Source organism: Ursus maritimus, unplaced genomic scaffold (assembly GCF_017311325.1).
Source record: "Ursus maritimus isolate PB19 unplaced genomic scaffold, ASM1731132v1 scaffold_2, whole genome shotgun sequence".
Lineage (NCBI taxonomy): Eukaryota > Metazoa > Chordata > Mammalia > Carnivora > Ursidae > Ursus > Ursus maritimus.
In genome coordinates this window covers 18,111,117-18,127,071 of record NW_024424452.1, presented here as the reverse complement: position 1 = coordinate 18,127,071, position 15,955 = coordinate 18,111,117, and the positions used below count along the sequence as shown (strand labels likewise).

Sequence of the window (15,955 nt, the reverse complement as noted above, 5' to 3'; positions counted from 1 at the left end):
GGGGAAATGGAGAAGGAGCTCATGAATTGCGGGTTCTGCTGGTCCTGGCGCTGCCGGAGCCTTCCACCAACACGGGGGTTCGAGCCGCCGGCCCCATGTCAGAGTGTGAACACAGTTGTTTAGCTTTACACACAACGTCTATGATTCCCATAGAATCACCTATAGGATCAGAAGGGGCCTTGAATTTGTCAGCTCTGCTTTCCTGCTGATGGTGGAGAAAAAAGTATGCGTTAGTGATATTCACAAAAACCAAGATTGGCAAGGTTTGGGGTGGAAATCATTTTCCATACATCCTTTGGACAAAACTCATCATGCCAGGTTCCAGGGTGGTAGCATGAGGCCTCTTCGGCTGATGTGGCCTCGGGGCCACACGAGAGCGCAGCCCAAGACTTCTCCCTCCTGCCCACTCCAGCCCGCCTTGCCATTCCTCATCTGCCAAGCCCCGCCCACCTCAGGGCCTTGGCACCTGCTGTTCCCTTGGCCTGGAACAGCCTCCCCATATGGGTATTCTCAGGGCTCACTGCCTTCAGGTCTCCGCTCAGATGTCGCCTTCCTTAACCAAGTGTCTCAAATTAAGTGTCCCTTTCCCTGCCTCATCTCTGGCCTTTGCTGACTTTGCTTCTCATAGCACTTGTCTCCACCTGCTTGATCCACATCTGTCTCTGACTGTGAGGTCTGTGAGGCAGGCGGGCGTGTCATTCCACAGCCTAGTGAAGGTCAAGAGCCTGTGTCCTTAACACCTTTGCCTTGCTGGGAACCCATTTCTGCTTCAGCGATCCTTGGGGCGAGGGTGTGGATTTTTCTGTTCCAGCTTCAGTGTAGCTCAAGACAAGGTCCTTTAGCTTCCTTCCACTCCTCCTCCCTGCCCCTCCCCCACCCCACCTGAGCCTGGTGGGGCCCTCTGCATCCCTTTTACCCACCCGCATTTCCACACCAGTAATGTTCCCCGCTCCCATCAGCCTGTTAAGCTGAGCTGCTTCCAACCATCCTTCTTTCTGCTCCATGTTTGGGTATTTGTTTTACCTTCTCATCCCCCCCACCCGCCCCCTTGCAGCAGACCAAGTCCCTGATAAGAAAGGCAAACAAGGAAGACTATAAAGTGGCCTTGACCGAGATGAGCAGAATCCCGGATCACTTTTCCACCAGCTCCTCACCTCTTTTGTCCCTAGGAGCAGCGTTGGGGCAATGACGAAAGACAGTACATCAAAGTCAGAAAATGACCCACTTGCTGTTTATCGCCCAGGCTGGCCATCTGCAGGCATTCCAGGTTCCTTTGGGTGCCCTTGACCCTTCTGGGAGAGTGTCTTGGACTTGTCGTGGCCTTGGGGTAGGCTGTCCCTTCGGCTCTGTTGGCCTTTGTAAGGTTTCTTAAAAACCAGAATTATGTCCATGAACAAATAAAATTCAGGGGATTTCACATAGATTTCAGATTCTAGCTTTTCTTGGGGGAAAAAAAATGGTAACACTGAGAGTGTAGCCCTATATGGCAAGTGTTGGCTGGAGCTGGGCTGTGGCCCCTGGCCCAGGGCATTCAGATTCACAGCCACTCCCTGGGTGCCTGGTAGAAATTGATATACCCTCATTTTAGTTTAGCTTTCCCATAAAAAACCCATGGTCTCCCATCAGCCCAGTGCCTGGCTGTACCGGAAGCCAGCCCGGTGGAGCTGCTGTGTTTCCTTTCCTCTCCTCCCAATGCCATCCCGGATGTTGCTGCTAGAACTCTCCTTCAGATGCAACATTCTAACACAACATAGTAGCAGGGTCAAGTGCTGCAAGGAATCTCCAGTATTCAACGTAAACGGATGGACTCAAGTACTCAGTATTCAATGGACGCTGTTTTATATATCCTACGAGGTCACCTGTGAATTCCCAGTTTATCAGAGGCCAGCTTCCATGGCAATCTTTGACATTATTGCTAAATGATACAATCCAGTTGCTTCTGCTGAATTCACATCTCCGGCACAGACCCTCTCCCAAACTCAAACTCAGACTCGCGTGTGTACGTGCGACTTGCTGGCTCCACTTGGATGCCTGAATCCCGTCTTGGACCCACTCTGCCCGAACCTGAGCCCCTGCTCTCTGCTCCTGATGCTGTTCTACCCACAGCCCTCGCAGCTCAACCTTTCGTCTCTCCCAGCCACATCCACGTTGTCAGGACACCCCACGGGCCCTGCCTTCAGTACACATGCAGGATCTGACCACAATCTGTGTCCCTCCTCCGCTGCTGCCGTGCCTCCCCTGGCTGCAGCTAGAAACTTCTAGAAGCCTAGTCTCACTGCTACCTCCTCCACCTCCCTTCAGTCTGTCCCCCACTCAACACCTAAGTCAGGTCAAGTCCTCCCGTGCTCTAGAGCATACAGTGGCTCCCCATTTCACTCAGAGTAATGGCCTTACGGTGACCTCACGGCTCTGAGTGACCTGGCCCTCCCCGCCCCCACTCAGGCCACCTCAACCTGTTTCCCCCGCTGCCCGTGGCTGCCCCATGAACACACCACCCACAGGTCTCGCCGGTGTCTGGAGCACAGCTCCACCCTGCAGTCCCACTCTGTTCCGCTCTGCCTGTTCTTCCATAACATTTTCTGACACCTAACACTCTGTTTTGTTTATAATTCCCCCGGGCTACTTGTCCTACTTTATAAGGGCGGGGTCCTCTCCGCTGTCACTGCTGGGTCCCCAGTGCTGAGGGCAGAGCCTGGCACTGTATAAATATTTGCCGAGGGGATGAAAGTCAATGGGTAAAAGCCTCTTTAAGCATTCCAGTAGAAATATTTTGAGCAGCTCTATTTTTCAATGGAGTTTTTTTTTCTAATATTGAAAGAATCCACGTATAAGTAATAGAGAGGATGTTATAGTGACCCCCGTGTATCCATTACTGATCGTGAATTGATGGCCAATGTCGCTTCATGTACATCCCCACCCACAGCCCAGATGATTAGGAAGCAGATTCGAGTCATCGTTTCGTTTTATCTGTAGAGAGCTTAGCACGCTTTTCTTTTTCTGCTGCGTAGCCCTCTGTGGGGTGGGGGAACCGTATTTCATTTTATTCAGCCAGTCTTCTTGGGTGCTGTTTGCATGTCACTTTATCCTTTATAAAAGCAATTGTCTTTCCCTCGGAACTTCCGGGATCGACCTCAGCACTGCAATGCTTTTGTCTTAAATTGAGATGTAAAGTCTTTGCAGTTCTTGTCATCCATGGGAAAACAGAACAAAATAAAGTAAAATATTCCCAAATACACATCTGTCTCTGTGATAGCATATATTATTTCTCGTAGTACTTTGTGAGAGCGTTAATTGTTTACAACTTTTTATTTAGATGCGATTTCAAACTTAAAGTTGCAAGGATAGTACAAATGATCTTCCATATACCCTCCAGCCCCACTCACCGGCTGTTAACATTTTGTCCCAGTTGATGAATTGAGTGACTGATTGATTTTTTTTTTAAGTAAGCTCCAGGCCCAACATGGGGCTTGAACTCACAACCCCAAGATCAAGAGTCACACGCTCAACGAACTGAGCCAACCAGGTGCCCCTTGTCCCCGATGACTTATATTTGTACTCTGTGTGTGTATTTTTTAATCATTTGAGATGAAGTTGCAGACATCATTGACCCTTGACCCCTGCACACTACAGTGTGTATCTCCTAAGACTGGGGCATTCATTTTCCATGAGCACAGCACACTCAGGGAAGTCAGGAGAGTTAGCGTTACTACAATACTATTATCTACGCTGCACACTATATTGGAGTTTCTGCACTTTCTGTAGTAACGTCCCGCACACTAGTGCTTTCCCACCCAGGATCCAGGGCCAGGATCAGCACCGCATTCTCTTGCCATGTCTGTCCAGTCTCCTTTAATTTGGAATCGTTCTCCAGCCTTTTTTTTTTTTTTTTTGTCTTGCATGACCTTGACATTTTTTGGAGAATACAGGCCAGTTGTTTTATAGAGTGTTCCTCAATTTGGGTCTAATAGATTTTGAGCTGCCTCTGAGACCTCCATCTAAAGGCGCACCCCCTGTTTCCCACCCGCAGGACCTGGAAGCCGCCGCGAGAGACCCCTCTCGGCCACCCGCAAACCCGTGCAGGAGGCTGAGGACCGAGAGGAAGACGCCTCGGCCGTGCTCAGGGCCATCCAGGTGGAGAATGAAGCCCTGCAGAGGGCGCTCCTCGGCAGAAAGTCCGAGCCCCCCGCCAACCCGCTGCAGGTGCGTTCAGGGGCAGAGGGGAGGGACCACAGAGGAGGCGGCTCAGGGACCCGGTGGTGTCTGAGCAGCACTTGCAAAGAGCAGGCAGTGAGGAGAGAGACGTGTTGTAGGCATCCCCAAACTCAGACCATCTGCATGTCTGCTGCTCGATGCCCAGTCACTCCCTGACCTGCCAAAGATCCCCATTTCCTTCCCCTTCTTTTTTGTTTACTTCTGAAAGCCCAAGGTGGATGCCAGTTTGCTGGATACCTTAAACCAGGGCTGCAAACTGGTGGGCCAGAGAAAGAATGGAGTAGACAACAGCCCTGGCTGTTCCGAAAAGACCTCATTCCCCAGAGCACGAGCCCCTCGGGCCTCTGCAGCCCTCAGCGCTCCCTGATGTCTTGCCTCTGACCCATTGCACCTGTTCCGGAAATTTCTCTGGCCTGGCAGGTGTTTGAGTTTGTGCCCACCACCTTCAGCTTTGCGCAGAAAGCAGGAGGATACGTGGCAGGGTGGAATAGGGACCCCTCAGGAGCTGGAGGCTTTGGGCATGCCTCGGTGTACGCATCCCGCACGCCAGCTGCCCTCTGGGGCATTCATCAAGCAGTACCTCTTGTCTGTCTTCTTGGAGCTCAGTCCTTTGCCCCTGACGTTTGTGTCTATGGGATCTCAGGACGGTCCCTGCGCCTCTGTGCCCTCGTCTGGCCGTGCAGAGTATGTAGTGAATGGCTTTACTCTGACATCAGATCGTGTGATTACATCATTCCAGGACACGGAGGGACCAGCAGCAAAATCGTGGACCAGTCTACTGAAGGGGAAGGAAGAGAGCCCTGAGGTGAGTGAAGGCTTGAGCAGAACAACAGAGCCCCTGTACCCACTGTCCCCAGCAGCATCCGGGGGTCTCTAGAGATCTTTCCCCCTGTGGTCCCAGCAAGCCCTCCCTGTCCTCCCTGAGCACAGTGTCATTCTGCCCATTTCACAGATGGGGAAACCCAGGCTGGAGTAGCTTGCCCGAGGTTACGAGTGGAAGCCAGAACTCACCCAGGCCTGGGAACTCCAATTCCTTGTCATGTTTCTGTTTCCTGACAAGAAAGGACAAAAACAGATCTTAGGATCCTGAATAAATAAATTATATCTGTACCTACCTAGGTCAGTTAGGCCTATCTCAGCAAAGACGGCCTCAGTGAGTTCAGACGTGAACGAATACAACGCCCAGAAACGTCTTTGTTAGATTGTGCACAGGTCTGGGCCATGTGCTCAGAATACAGAGGTGGCTAAGTCAGATCAGATTAGTCCCTGGCCTCAGGGAGCTTGCAGACAACACGCAAATAAAGCCATAAATACACCAGATGACTTCAGAGCGAGCTGACAGTAAAGGGTTATAGATGGGGGCTACTCTCTGAAAGGGTGGTCCAAGAAAGCCCCTTGGGGGGTCCCATTTGAGCTTAGCCCAGTGCATTAGGGAACCAGCCAGCCACACGGAACAGCAGGTAGAAGGGACAGGGGAGTGCTTTGAGGTGGGAATGAGCTGGCCTGATCCAGGGGCAAGAGGAAGCCTCACTGGGGTGAGGGTGGGGGGCACCAGAGGGTAGAGAGCAGACGGTGGGGAAGGGAGAGAAGGTGGGGAGGGAAGAGAAAAGGCCCCAGAGCACCATCGCGGTTTCCTCTATGTGTCCCACCTGGCCTGTTCTTTCCCAGTCCTGTTGAACTTTCGCCGCCTGACATTTCTGATCGGGCTGTGGGACTGCTCACCGCATCGGCGTGATTTCTGGAGGACCTGACCCTGGCCCCGCAGAGCTTCCGATGACTAAAATCATTTGCAGATAGAGAGCAGAGCACGTTTCTAGTTTAGATGATAAATGTTAAAGAAGGAGGATTAAAAATGAAATGGCCCTAAGGATGTCACTGGAATCCTTCCATGGAGTCTGGGTACTTTGTAGCAAACAGAGCGGGGGTGTGACCGAGCTGGGGAGAGATTTTGATGAGAGAAATTTTTCTTTCTTTTTTTTTTTTTTTAAGATTTTATTTATTTAACAGAGAGAGAGAGACAGCCAGTGAGAGAGGGAACACAAGCAGGGGGAGTGGGAGAGGAAGAAGCAGGCTCCCAGTGGAGGAGCCTGATGTAGGGCTTGATCCCAGGACCCTGGGATCACGTCCTGAGCCGAAGGCAGATGCTTAACGACTGAGCCACCCAGGAGCCCCTAGAGAGAAATTTTTCTATAGCTAATTGAAGAGATCATTTCCTGGGACCTCCCGGATCCTAAGAAACGGAGATCTCTGTCTCTTTGCAGAGATCGTGGTGGGAGATCCTGGATCTCACCAGCCCGTGTGGACTCTGTCCCTCTCGTTCCTATTCCCTCTTCCTGCTTAATAAGCATGTCCATCCCCCGCAGCTTCCTACCCCCGTGGCCACCAGTGCGAACAGCACGACGATCCCGCAGGAGCCATCCAGGGCAGCAGAGGGAGCCAGAGCCGTCAGCGAAGCCATCGACAGAATCGGCCTTCTGGGGAGCAGGTACCTACCGAGAACCCCATAGTAATGCAGCCCTAAGGATCTCCTTAACTGAGGTTTCTCTTTGCTCCTCCTCGGTTATTCCAGGCTGCGCAAAGCTGCTCCTTTAGACCGTGCCCTCCCTCCCCTTCCAGCCCCAAAGCGCGGAACTGACTTGATGTCTTTCTGGCCCATGTGTCTTTGCTGGTTCGGTTCCGTCCACCCCGTGTAAGACTTCATCCCCCCCAGGGGCTTCCGTCGGAGGACCCCATGTAGCAGACAGTGGTGAACTTGCTGTCACTGGGCTGGGGGGGTGGGCGTCTAGAGGGGAGAAGGGGAGAGTGGCCCAAAGCAGTGTCCCTTCCACCGTCATTTTTCTGTTAAGTTTGTTCAAAAGCAGCTCTCGGTTCCATTAACTTGTAGGAGCAGCTACTGGAACTGTCAAGTGTTCTCTTCAAAACAGTCTTCCCTTTAGTCTTGAGGCAACATTGATCTTCGGAAAGATGCACCAGGTCGATCCGATAGTTTCAAGCATGGTTGGCACACAGCCACGCCCTCTGGGCACCGTGGTCTCTGCAATGTGCCGGCACCTGGCTGGGGGGCAGGAGGGGATGGAATCCAGCGGGCATGCCGGTCACGGAGCGGAGGCCCTGGCCTGGGACTCTGTGCTCTTTCCGTGCCGGGCATCCCTGTAAGAGTCTGAGACCCCAGACTGTGTACCCCGGTGGCCATGATAGAACTCAGGGGTTCCTCTGCGCAGGAAAGGGGTGGTGCCTGAGGATATCTTACGTCTGATAAACTTCCGTTTGCGGGCAGCACACACGTCATCCGCTGCTTTTTTCTTCATCCTCAAGATCCTTGGTGCTCCGGGGTCTTGAGGACACGCCACCTTAAACAGCACATGTGGGGTGCATTTGCAAACCCCGCTCTACTGAGTCGGGAATGCCTGCAGCCCCAGAAGCAGGACGTGCGAAGTAGGTCTCTAGGCCAGGAGTAGCAGAGGTTTTTAGCAAAGGGCCAGATAGCGAATACTTCAGGCTTTTCAGTTTATTTGTTTGTTGGTTGGTTTGTTCTAACAAGCCTTCGAAAGGTAAAAGCCATTGTTAGCTCCCAGGCTCTGCGGGCTGTATTCTGCCACGCCCTGCTCCAGACCCTTCTGAGTTACCAGTTAGCTCCGCCATCTTGGCCATCTTACCGGTCTGCCGGCCATCTTGCCCCAAACAATGTCCTCTACTTGGCTTTTCTTTTATCACTAGTTGTACAGTTATTATAAAGGGGAGGAAACGACCCATGTGTGCCTTTGAACCGTATGCAGATCAGTTATTCTCTTCTCAAACCACGACTTCTTCTGAGCTAGAAGTTAGTGCAGTGGCCTTGATGGGTCTGCTCTCTGTTGTGAACCATCTGTCACTGCCCGTTCCCTAAACCAAAATCCCCTTTCAGGCAGCAGCAAAGGCTTCTGAAAGTGCTCCAGGACATCGAAAGCGACTCTGCCCGTCTCAGCATGGTTGCTTCACCAACAGACGGCCCCGTGCCAGACCCAGAGGTGAGAACATTGACTTATAAGGATTTCTAAACGCATTCAGCATCTTGCCTGAAAGCTGAGGGCGGAAGGACCCCTCGGTGCGATCATCTCTGTGTGGTAGGGATGGCTGACAGCGGTAAACTTAACGTCCCTCTGCCCAAGTCTCCATCCCCCTCCCGCCCAGCGTCTGGACAGGCATGGAGTGGAGCCAGGGGTTGCAGCAGAGAGAAGCCTATCCACATAGGAGGCAATATAAATAGCACGTAAGCCCAGAGGAAAATGGCCAACATCGCTGGTCATCAAGAAATGCAGGTTAGAGCAACCTTAATGCCCCACTTGATATCTGAGCTCCAGGATTTTTTAAAAGATTTTATTTATTTATTTGTCAGAGGGAAAGAGAGAGAGTGAGAGCACAAGCAGGGGGAGTGGCAGGCAGCAGGAGAAGCAGGCTGCCCGCTGAGCAAGGAGCCCGATGCGGGACTCGATCCCAGGACCCTGGGATCCTGACCTGAGCTGAAGGCAGGTGCTTAACCAACTGAACCACGGAGGCATCCCTCCCGGATTCTTTTTGATGATAACCTCTAGGACTGGCAAGGTCACAGCAGGCTTACCCTGCTAGCAGCAATGTAAATGGGTGGAACTCTCAAAAAGCAGAAAGGCCGGGCTCAGGAAGAGCCTTAGAAAGACTTAAGGCTTCCCAGGCCAGCGATTCCGCTTCCTCATTCTAAGAAAATCACTCAACAGAACGCAAAAACTATAGGCACAAAGATGTCTGTTGCAGAATGATTGGAAGTAGGGAAGAATGAGGAAGAAAAAAAGAACCAGAAATAATAAATGTCTCATGATGAGTTAATCGGGAAGGCGTGATGTATCAGCACAATGCGGTGGTATAAAAGGAGGGGAATTACCATTATGGCGATTATGCAGGATGAAAATGGTGAGGATATAGAGTTAACTGCAAAAGGTGATGTTAGTCTTCATTGAGTCCAGTGTGATAGTGGGACTGTGCAAAGCCACGGCCGTGGGACGTGTCGACACAGCGGAGCCGTGAACCAAAAGGCCAAAGTGGCATCCGGGTGGAAGGGTAATGGGGATTCGCATTTCTTTTGTGTTAGAAGGTGTGTGTCCGGCACATCTTCTCAGCCCTTCCTTTGCCCAAGGCACATTTGGTCACATGAGCCCTCCCAGAGCCACACATAAACCTCCCATGAGAGCAGAAGACCCCCATGCCAGCCTAGACCCGAGTCTGATCCATCATTTGGTGGGCACATGACCTTTAAAGCCTCTTAAGCTCTCTGATCCTGGGAGTGTGCGGCTGTCACACTGGGTAAATAACCCACAACCATGGGCTTCGTGAGGGTAGAACAGCAGAGTTTTGTGAGGGTGAGCACCTCCATGCCTGACACCGGCGCGAAGGAGCCAGCAAATTATCAGTTGAAAGTTGGACATCTAGAAAAATCAGAAAATTCAAAGCTTTACCGCCCACCCACCCCCCCCGCCGTCCATGCCCCCTGCATGGAACAGTAGCTTTCTTAGCCTTGAAGATGCTAAGTGTGATAAAACTTGAGCCACATTAAAAAGAACCTGGATTGATCAAGTCTCCTTATAGCAAACAGAAAACCCAGGGCAAACTGACATATCCAACAAAGGGAAGGAAATGATAGACTCTTGTAGTAAATGCCACGGTGGGGACCAGGTGGGGCTTGATCCAGCAGCTCACGCTGTGTCTCCGCCGTGCCAGCGGCATCCTTGAGCTCTGTCCCCACCTCAGCACCCAGGCCCGGCTCTGCTGTCTCCCTGGGACCTCTCAGTAGTTCAAGTGGTTCCCGCCTCTTGTCTCCCTCCCCTTGGGCCCTACAGTCAGGAGAGAAGAGCATGTCCTCCACGCACAGGACTGAGAGTGGGTCACGTGCCCATCACCGAGCCACCCCCTCCTGGGGGCTCAGGGGACCGGCCACACTGATTCACTGGAACAGTCAGGCTCCTCCTCAGCGTGGGAAGGGGCCCATCCCCCTCTAGGACCATCCTCGTGGCTGAGGAAAGAGAAAGGGTGACTTCCAGACAGGAAAATCAGTTATTCTTGGTGAGAGAGGGGGAGGGGACAGTGCATGCCAGAGACCAGGAGCTGCCCGACCAGCGTTTACCTTCGACCCCCACGAGGGGTCCTAAAGCGAGCAATTCAGAAGCAGCGTAGCCATTGAATCGCAACACTGGCAAGTTGTGACACTTCCTTAGCTAATAGACCCTTCAGCTTCTTCATTTCCAAGCCTCGCTGCAGGACTTCACACGTTTTAGATTGCACAGGGTGTGAGATCCAGCAGCCCCTCTGTGACCGCAGCTTGCCGCCCATCTGGGCCTCCTCCGTGCGGCCAACAGCCAAGGTGAACGGTGCCGCCTCTGCACGCCTCCTGCCCCGCTCACCTGGCGGCGCCACGCCCCTCACCAGCGCAAGCGCATCCACCACCCAATCTCAGAGGGTTGAGGTTCCTCACTGTCCTGCACTCCTGGGACTCAGGCCCAGCGCAGCGGAGAGGGCCTGGCCAGGGCCCGGCACGGCCCTGCGGCGGAGGAGGAAGACGCGCAGCGGGCTCTGCTAATAAAAGCCGGCCCTGTGTTCCTTCTGGGAGCTGGGAGCTGACCTCCCTCCCTCCCTCCCCGTCCCCGTCCCCATCGCGTGGCAATCAAGGCGTGTCCAAACACACGCTGAGAGTGATAGCACGTCTCGCTGGCTATTAATTAAAAAAATAAGTAGGGAACAGTTGCTGTTCATTTGCTCAACTCCCTGCTCGCAGAACCGTTGCAGATTACCAGTGCTAATTAACAGAGGGCATGTGCACACAGGGAATGCACCATTCTATGAGCGACTGATCCGTGGCGACCAGCACTGCAGTCGGGGCCCGAGGGGGCCTTGGGAAGCCATTCTGCAGCGTGGCTGTTTATTGATGGCATTCACGCAGCCTCAGACCAGACAGCCTACCCGCAAAGGAGACAGCACTCCAATCGGCAAGGGGAGAAATGGCTGGAAGTGGACCCTTAGGGAGCATACATGGGGGCTGGGACACATGACAGAGCCTTTCCCGGTGGCCGTATCTCCCTTAGTCTCCGTGACAGGATTGCCAGAGAGATGATGTCCTCATCTCTTGTTTCCCAACCAGGCTGAGGGACATCAGGTGTCTTGGCCAGGGTCCTATGTTACCCACCGAATTCATTTGCTAGGGCAACTGTAACCAGGAACCGCGGACAAGGTGGCCTAAGCAGCAGAGATGTATTTTCTCACAGTTCTGCCAGCTCAAGTCCAAGATCTAGGTGTCTGCGGGTGTAGTTTCTGGTGAGGCCTCTCCTGCCTCGCAAATGGCCGTCCTCTGGCTGTGTCCTCCTCGGTCTTTCTCTGAGCATGCCCACCCCTGGTGTGTCTCGTGAGCAGCTCTCCTCTTTTTGTAAGGACATGGGTGAGACTGGATTTGGGCCCACCCTCACAGCCTCCTTTTACCTTAGTTACCTCTTTAAAGGCCCTGTCCCCAAATATAGTCACATTCTGGGTTTAGAGTGTTAGCATCTGAATTGGGGGGGGACATAATTTAGCCCGTAATACCTCCCCAGTTCAGCCACGAACACTTGGAAATGGGGATGAGAAGAGCACATTCAGGCAGAATCTGATGCCTTTTAGACATCTTTTGTGATTTGCAAACTCTTACAGAAAATACTAACTGCCCGGGTTTCACAGTAACTATGTGGTTTTTTTTTTTAAGATTTTATTTATTTGACAGATAAAGAGCACAAGTAGGCAGAGCGGCAGGCAGAGGGAGAAGCAGGCTCCCCTGCAGAGCAGGGAGTCCAGACGCAGGGCTCGATCCCAGGCCCCTGAGATCATGACCTGAGCAGAAGGCAGATGCTTAACCAACTGAGCCATCCAAGCACCGCCCCCCCCCCCACTGTATTTTAAGTGCCTTACAAACAGGAGCTCTTTTAATTTTGGTAAAAACTGTATGTAACGGGTGCTATTCTTACCCTCCTTGTACGGATGGGGAAACTGAGGTCCTCAGTGGCTAAAATAACGTATTGCTTAGTGGTAAGCTGAATCCGGCCTGTCATGTTTTCATCCTTTGTCATTCTTTTTCTCTTCGTTAAGGACAAATCAAGAACAAAAGGCGGAGACATCAAAGACGCCGTCTACGTGACCATGGAAATCCTGTCCAACTGGGGCCACGCCTCCTGGGTGGGTCTCACGGAAGTGGAATTCTTTGACCTGCACAACACAAAGCTTTATGTGTCGCCCCATGACGTGGACATCCGGACCATGGACACGCCCGGGGACCTGGGCCACCTGGTCAATAGGAACTTAGCTGTAAGTGGAGGCAGTACCGGAGTGAGGCTTGGCCTCGTATTTTGATGCATTTTCTCTGCCCATGATAGGGCCGCGATGCAGGTGCGGGGAGGGGAAGAAGAATAGAATCTTCCACTGTCGTTCATTTGGGCCCAGTGGGAGGAGCCTGAGGGAAAGGTCCAGGTGAGGGCCCCCAGGATCCCTGCTCTGTGGGTTTTTCTTGGGAGAGGGAGCAAAGAGGAGCCAAGTCATCCCCTTTTATCCAGCCTGCAGTTTACCCCAGGTGCCGCCAAATGTGGGACCCCCGGGGGGTCATGGAGGTCATTGCCATCATTTTATAGACAAAGACACTAATGCCTCGGGAAGAATATGGATTGGTCAAGGTCACACTGCCAGAATGTGGTGGGGCCACATTCATAGCCTGCAGCCTGGCCCAGGCCCAGGCCCACGCCCGCTCAGGGTCCTGCTTCCCAGCAAACACTGAACGTTCCTTTAAATATCTAGTCAAAAAGAAAGAAAGAGAAAGCACTGGAGTTTTCTCCTCTTTCCACTTGCATGTTGGGCGCAGAGGCTGGGAGCTAAGCTGAGACAGGCCACCCCGCCGAGTCACCTTTACTAGTCTGTGCTTCGGCTTCGGTATGACTTCTCTCCAGCAGGGGCCTGAGGAACTGGGAGCAGGTTGTGCCTCTGAAGACAGGTGGGCAAGGCACAGAGGCAGTAGGGGTCTTCCCTTGGGTGCTCCTTGGCGCCTTTTGAATTTCCTGCCATGTAGCTGTATTATCAATTCCAAAGAACAAGTTATTAATTTTTTTTAAAAAGTATTGAAAATGAAAACACCTGCTATACATTCAGTTCTTGCCTCGTGCGAGGCATGGGGCGTCATACATACAATCTTATTTATACTTAGTGGGACACGGGCTCAAGAAGCCGAGAGGCCTGTGTTCGAAGCTTACCATTTACAGCCTCATGAGCACGGGTACCGCACCTGACCTCTACTTTAGTTTCTCATCTGTCAAATGGCACAATAATCGTCCTTACCTTGCTACGATGTTGTGCGGATCAAACGTAACTGTAAAAAGCTTGGCACCATGCCTGGCTCTTCCAAAGGGCCCCAAAACATCAGTTCTTACTGTATTTGTTGTTGTTATTAGTCATAGTATTAATATCATTAAGAAGTAGATATTATTCCCATTTAAAGACGAGAAAACAAGAGGGGAGCTTTAAAATCCTGAGTTCTGGTCTTGACTCGATAGCCTTTAGCAGTTCTCTGAGAATCAGTTTCTCTGCCTCCTGTAAAGTAAAACTGGAGGGTGTGGATAATCCACAGGATTCTTGTTTGTCAGCAAAGAAACTGGAGTCTGGCTCACTTTTGCAGATTTCCAGCAAAGAACTTTGTTGCGAGTCTTTGGGTAACTGGTAGATTGACTGTCCCCTAGGCCAGAAGGGGCAGCCCCCACGGTCATGTTGGGGGTCTAGGTGGCATCCAGGATGCATGGGCACCAAGGGTGTGGCCTTTTTTTGGGCTTGGGGGGCCGCGTTGGTTAATTGGTTTGCCATCCTATTACTGTGCTGGAGATACACAGTCCCAGGAGAGGAAGGCTGCGGGCCAGCCTGGCTAGGAAGGTGGGCACCTTCATGCCGGTTACAGTGAGAAGCCGCAGTGGGCCAGGGAGGGAATTCTCCCTGGAGAAATTCAGCGTTGTTACTGAAAGGAAGGCAGGGGAGATGCTAGGTAAGCTGAGAAACACCACCCGTCCACAGGGTTAGACTGGGTGGTGACAGCCCTCTAAGATCAGCAGCTCCGTGACCTTGAAAGAAACAGGTCCCATAGGTCATGGCCGCTGGGATGCTCTGGCCTTGCATTTCCTGCTCTGCTTCCTGCTTCGAGTCTGTAGGCACCCGTGTGTACTGCAGGGGCTTAGAGGGGCCCTCTCCACCCCGGCCCCCCTTATGCAGAGCAGTGGCACTCTGGATGCCTGCTGTATACAGAATAGAACATACCAGGGCAATAAAAAGCATCATTGGATTTGATTGGGGCCAGTTCTCAGGATGACTTTTCCTTTTCCTCTGTTCAGCAGAGGCTGGTGAGCTTTGCCACGTGACAGCAGGGAAGAATTTGGCCCATGGTTTTGGTGGGGTCGAGGTTTTAAATTTTGGGCCCCGAGTTTGGGACAAGAGGCGACTATCTCCCCCTGGGCTGCTGGATCTCGGAGCTGGCTAGATTCCCCCTGCCGCCCTGGCACGGGGTCTCCCTGATGGTCGTCCTATTTACCCAGCCCGGGACTGCCAGCACATACTGTCTCTTAGGGCCACCCAGTTTCACTGGGGTTTATTCAAGACCCACAGCATGCAGGCCAGGGCTGCAGACATCCCTCAGGTGAGCCTCACAGCAACCTTGAGTTGCTCTCCACATCTGATAAATGAGAAAGCACGTTTTAGGGAGGACTGGTGACTTTGCCCCAGCCACACGGCTGCGGGGTGGGGGAACTTGGCTGCAGTCTCACCAGGAGATAATTGAAAGTGGAGTCTGAGTTCAAAAGATAAGTCGCTTCAGTGGAAGAGAATGGGATTGGGGGCGGTGCTGCTGGAAGATGAGGGGGTGCCCATGTTCGGTGCAATCGCTCCTCCCCTCTGCGTCTACACCATCTCTCTTAGTGGCCTCGCCCAGGCCCATGGCTTCAAGATGATTCCGAATGGATACACCACAGCCCGCCTGCTTCTCTGAGTCCCTGACTTGAATGCCTGCCAATTGCCTGTTTGACATCTCTCCTCAGATGCCTGCTGGACACCTCAGACTTCAGAGCTCTAAATCTTAAGTGTTCATTTCCCGGCCCCACCCACATCTCTCCCTCCTACAACACTCCTATGCCCAGTAAAGGGCACTGTGGTCCGCTCTGCTGCCAAGCTCACCACCTAGGAATCTTCCTGGACTTCCCCAACCCCTGCCCGCCACCTTCCAGCAGTCTGGCCCCTACTCTCCATCTCCCTGGTGGCCACCAAGTCAGATCAGTGTGCTGTTCCCTCTCGCTGGCACTGTTCAGTGGCCTCCTGTCTCATTGTCTTCTCTTCCAGCCCCTTCTGCTCCATTTTCTACTCTGTATCCGAAGTGATCTTTTACAAATGTCAGCCTGTACCCCTCCCCTACTTAAAACCCCGGCCATGACTTTGCAGGACACTTAGAAATAAAATCACATGCCTCCCATGGCCTGGGAAGCTGTCTGTGAACAGGCCTCCAGTTCCCTCTCTGCCTGCCTCTCACCCCCACCCCCCCACCTCACACACCAGGCTCCAGCAACCATGGGGCTTCCTTCTGCTCCTCTGGCGCTCCAAGCTCCTCTCACCTCTGGGCTCTGTCCAGAACATCCCTCCTCTGTCCCTCCTACCTGCCTTCTCCTTATTCAGATTTTGGCCCAAATACCACTTTCTCAGCAAG

The 15,955-nt window shown here is 52.6% G+C and overlaps 1 protein-coding gene across 1 annotated transcript in view; it reads left to right on the top strand.

Annotated features, from left to right (window-relative positions):
* KATNIP (katanin interacting protein) overlaps nucleotides 1-15,955 on the top strand; it is a 185,711-nt gene that overhangs the window by 108,996 nt on the left and 60,760 nt on the right. The window contains exons 10-14 of the mRNA XM_040635174.1: nucleotides 4,028-4,200; nucleotides 4,952-5,017; nucleotides 6,576-6,697; nucleotides 8,117-8,219; nucleotides 12,328-12,543. Coding sequence (XP_040491108.1) covers nucleotides 4,028-4,200; nucleotides 4,952-5,017; nucleotides 6,576-6,697; nucleotides 8,117-8,219; nucleotides 12,328-12,543 — 680 coding nt within the window. The remainder of the gene's footprint in view (nucleotides 1-4,027; nucleotides 4,201-4,951; nucleotides 5,018-6,575; nucleotides 6,698-8,116; nucleotides 8,220-12,327; nucleotides 12,544-15,955) is intronic.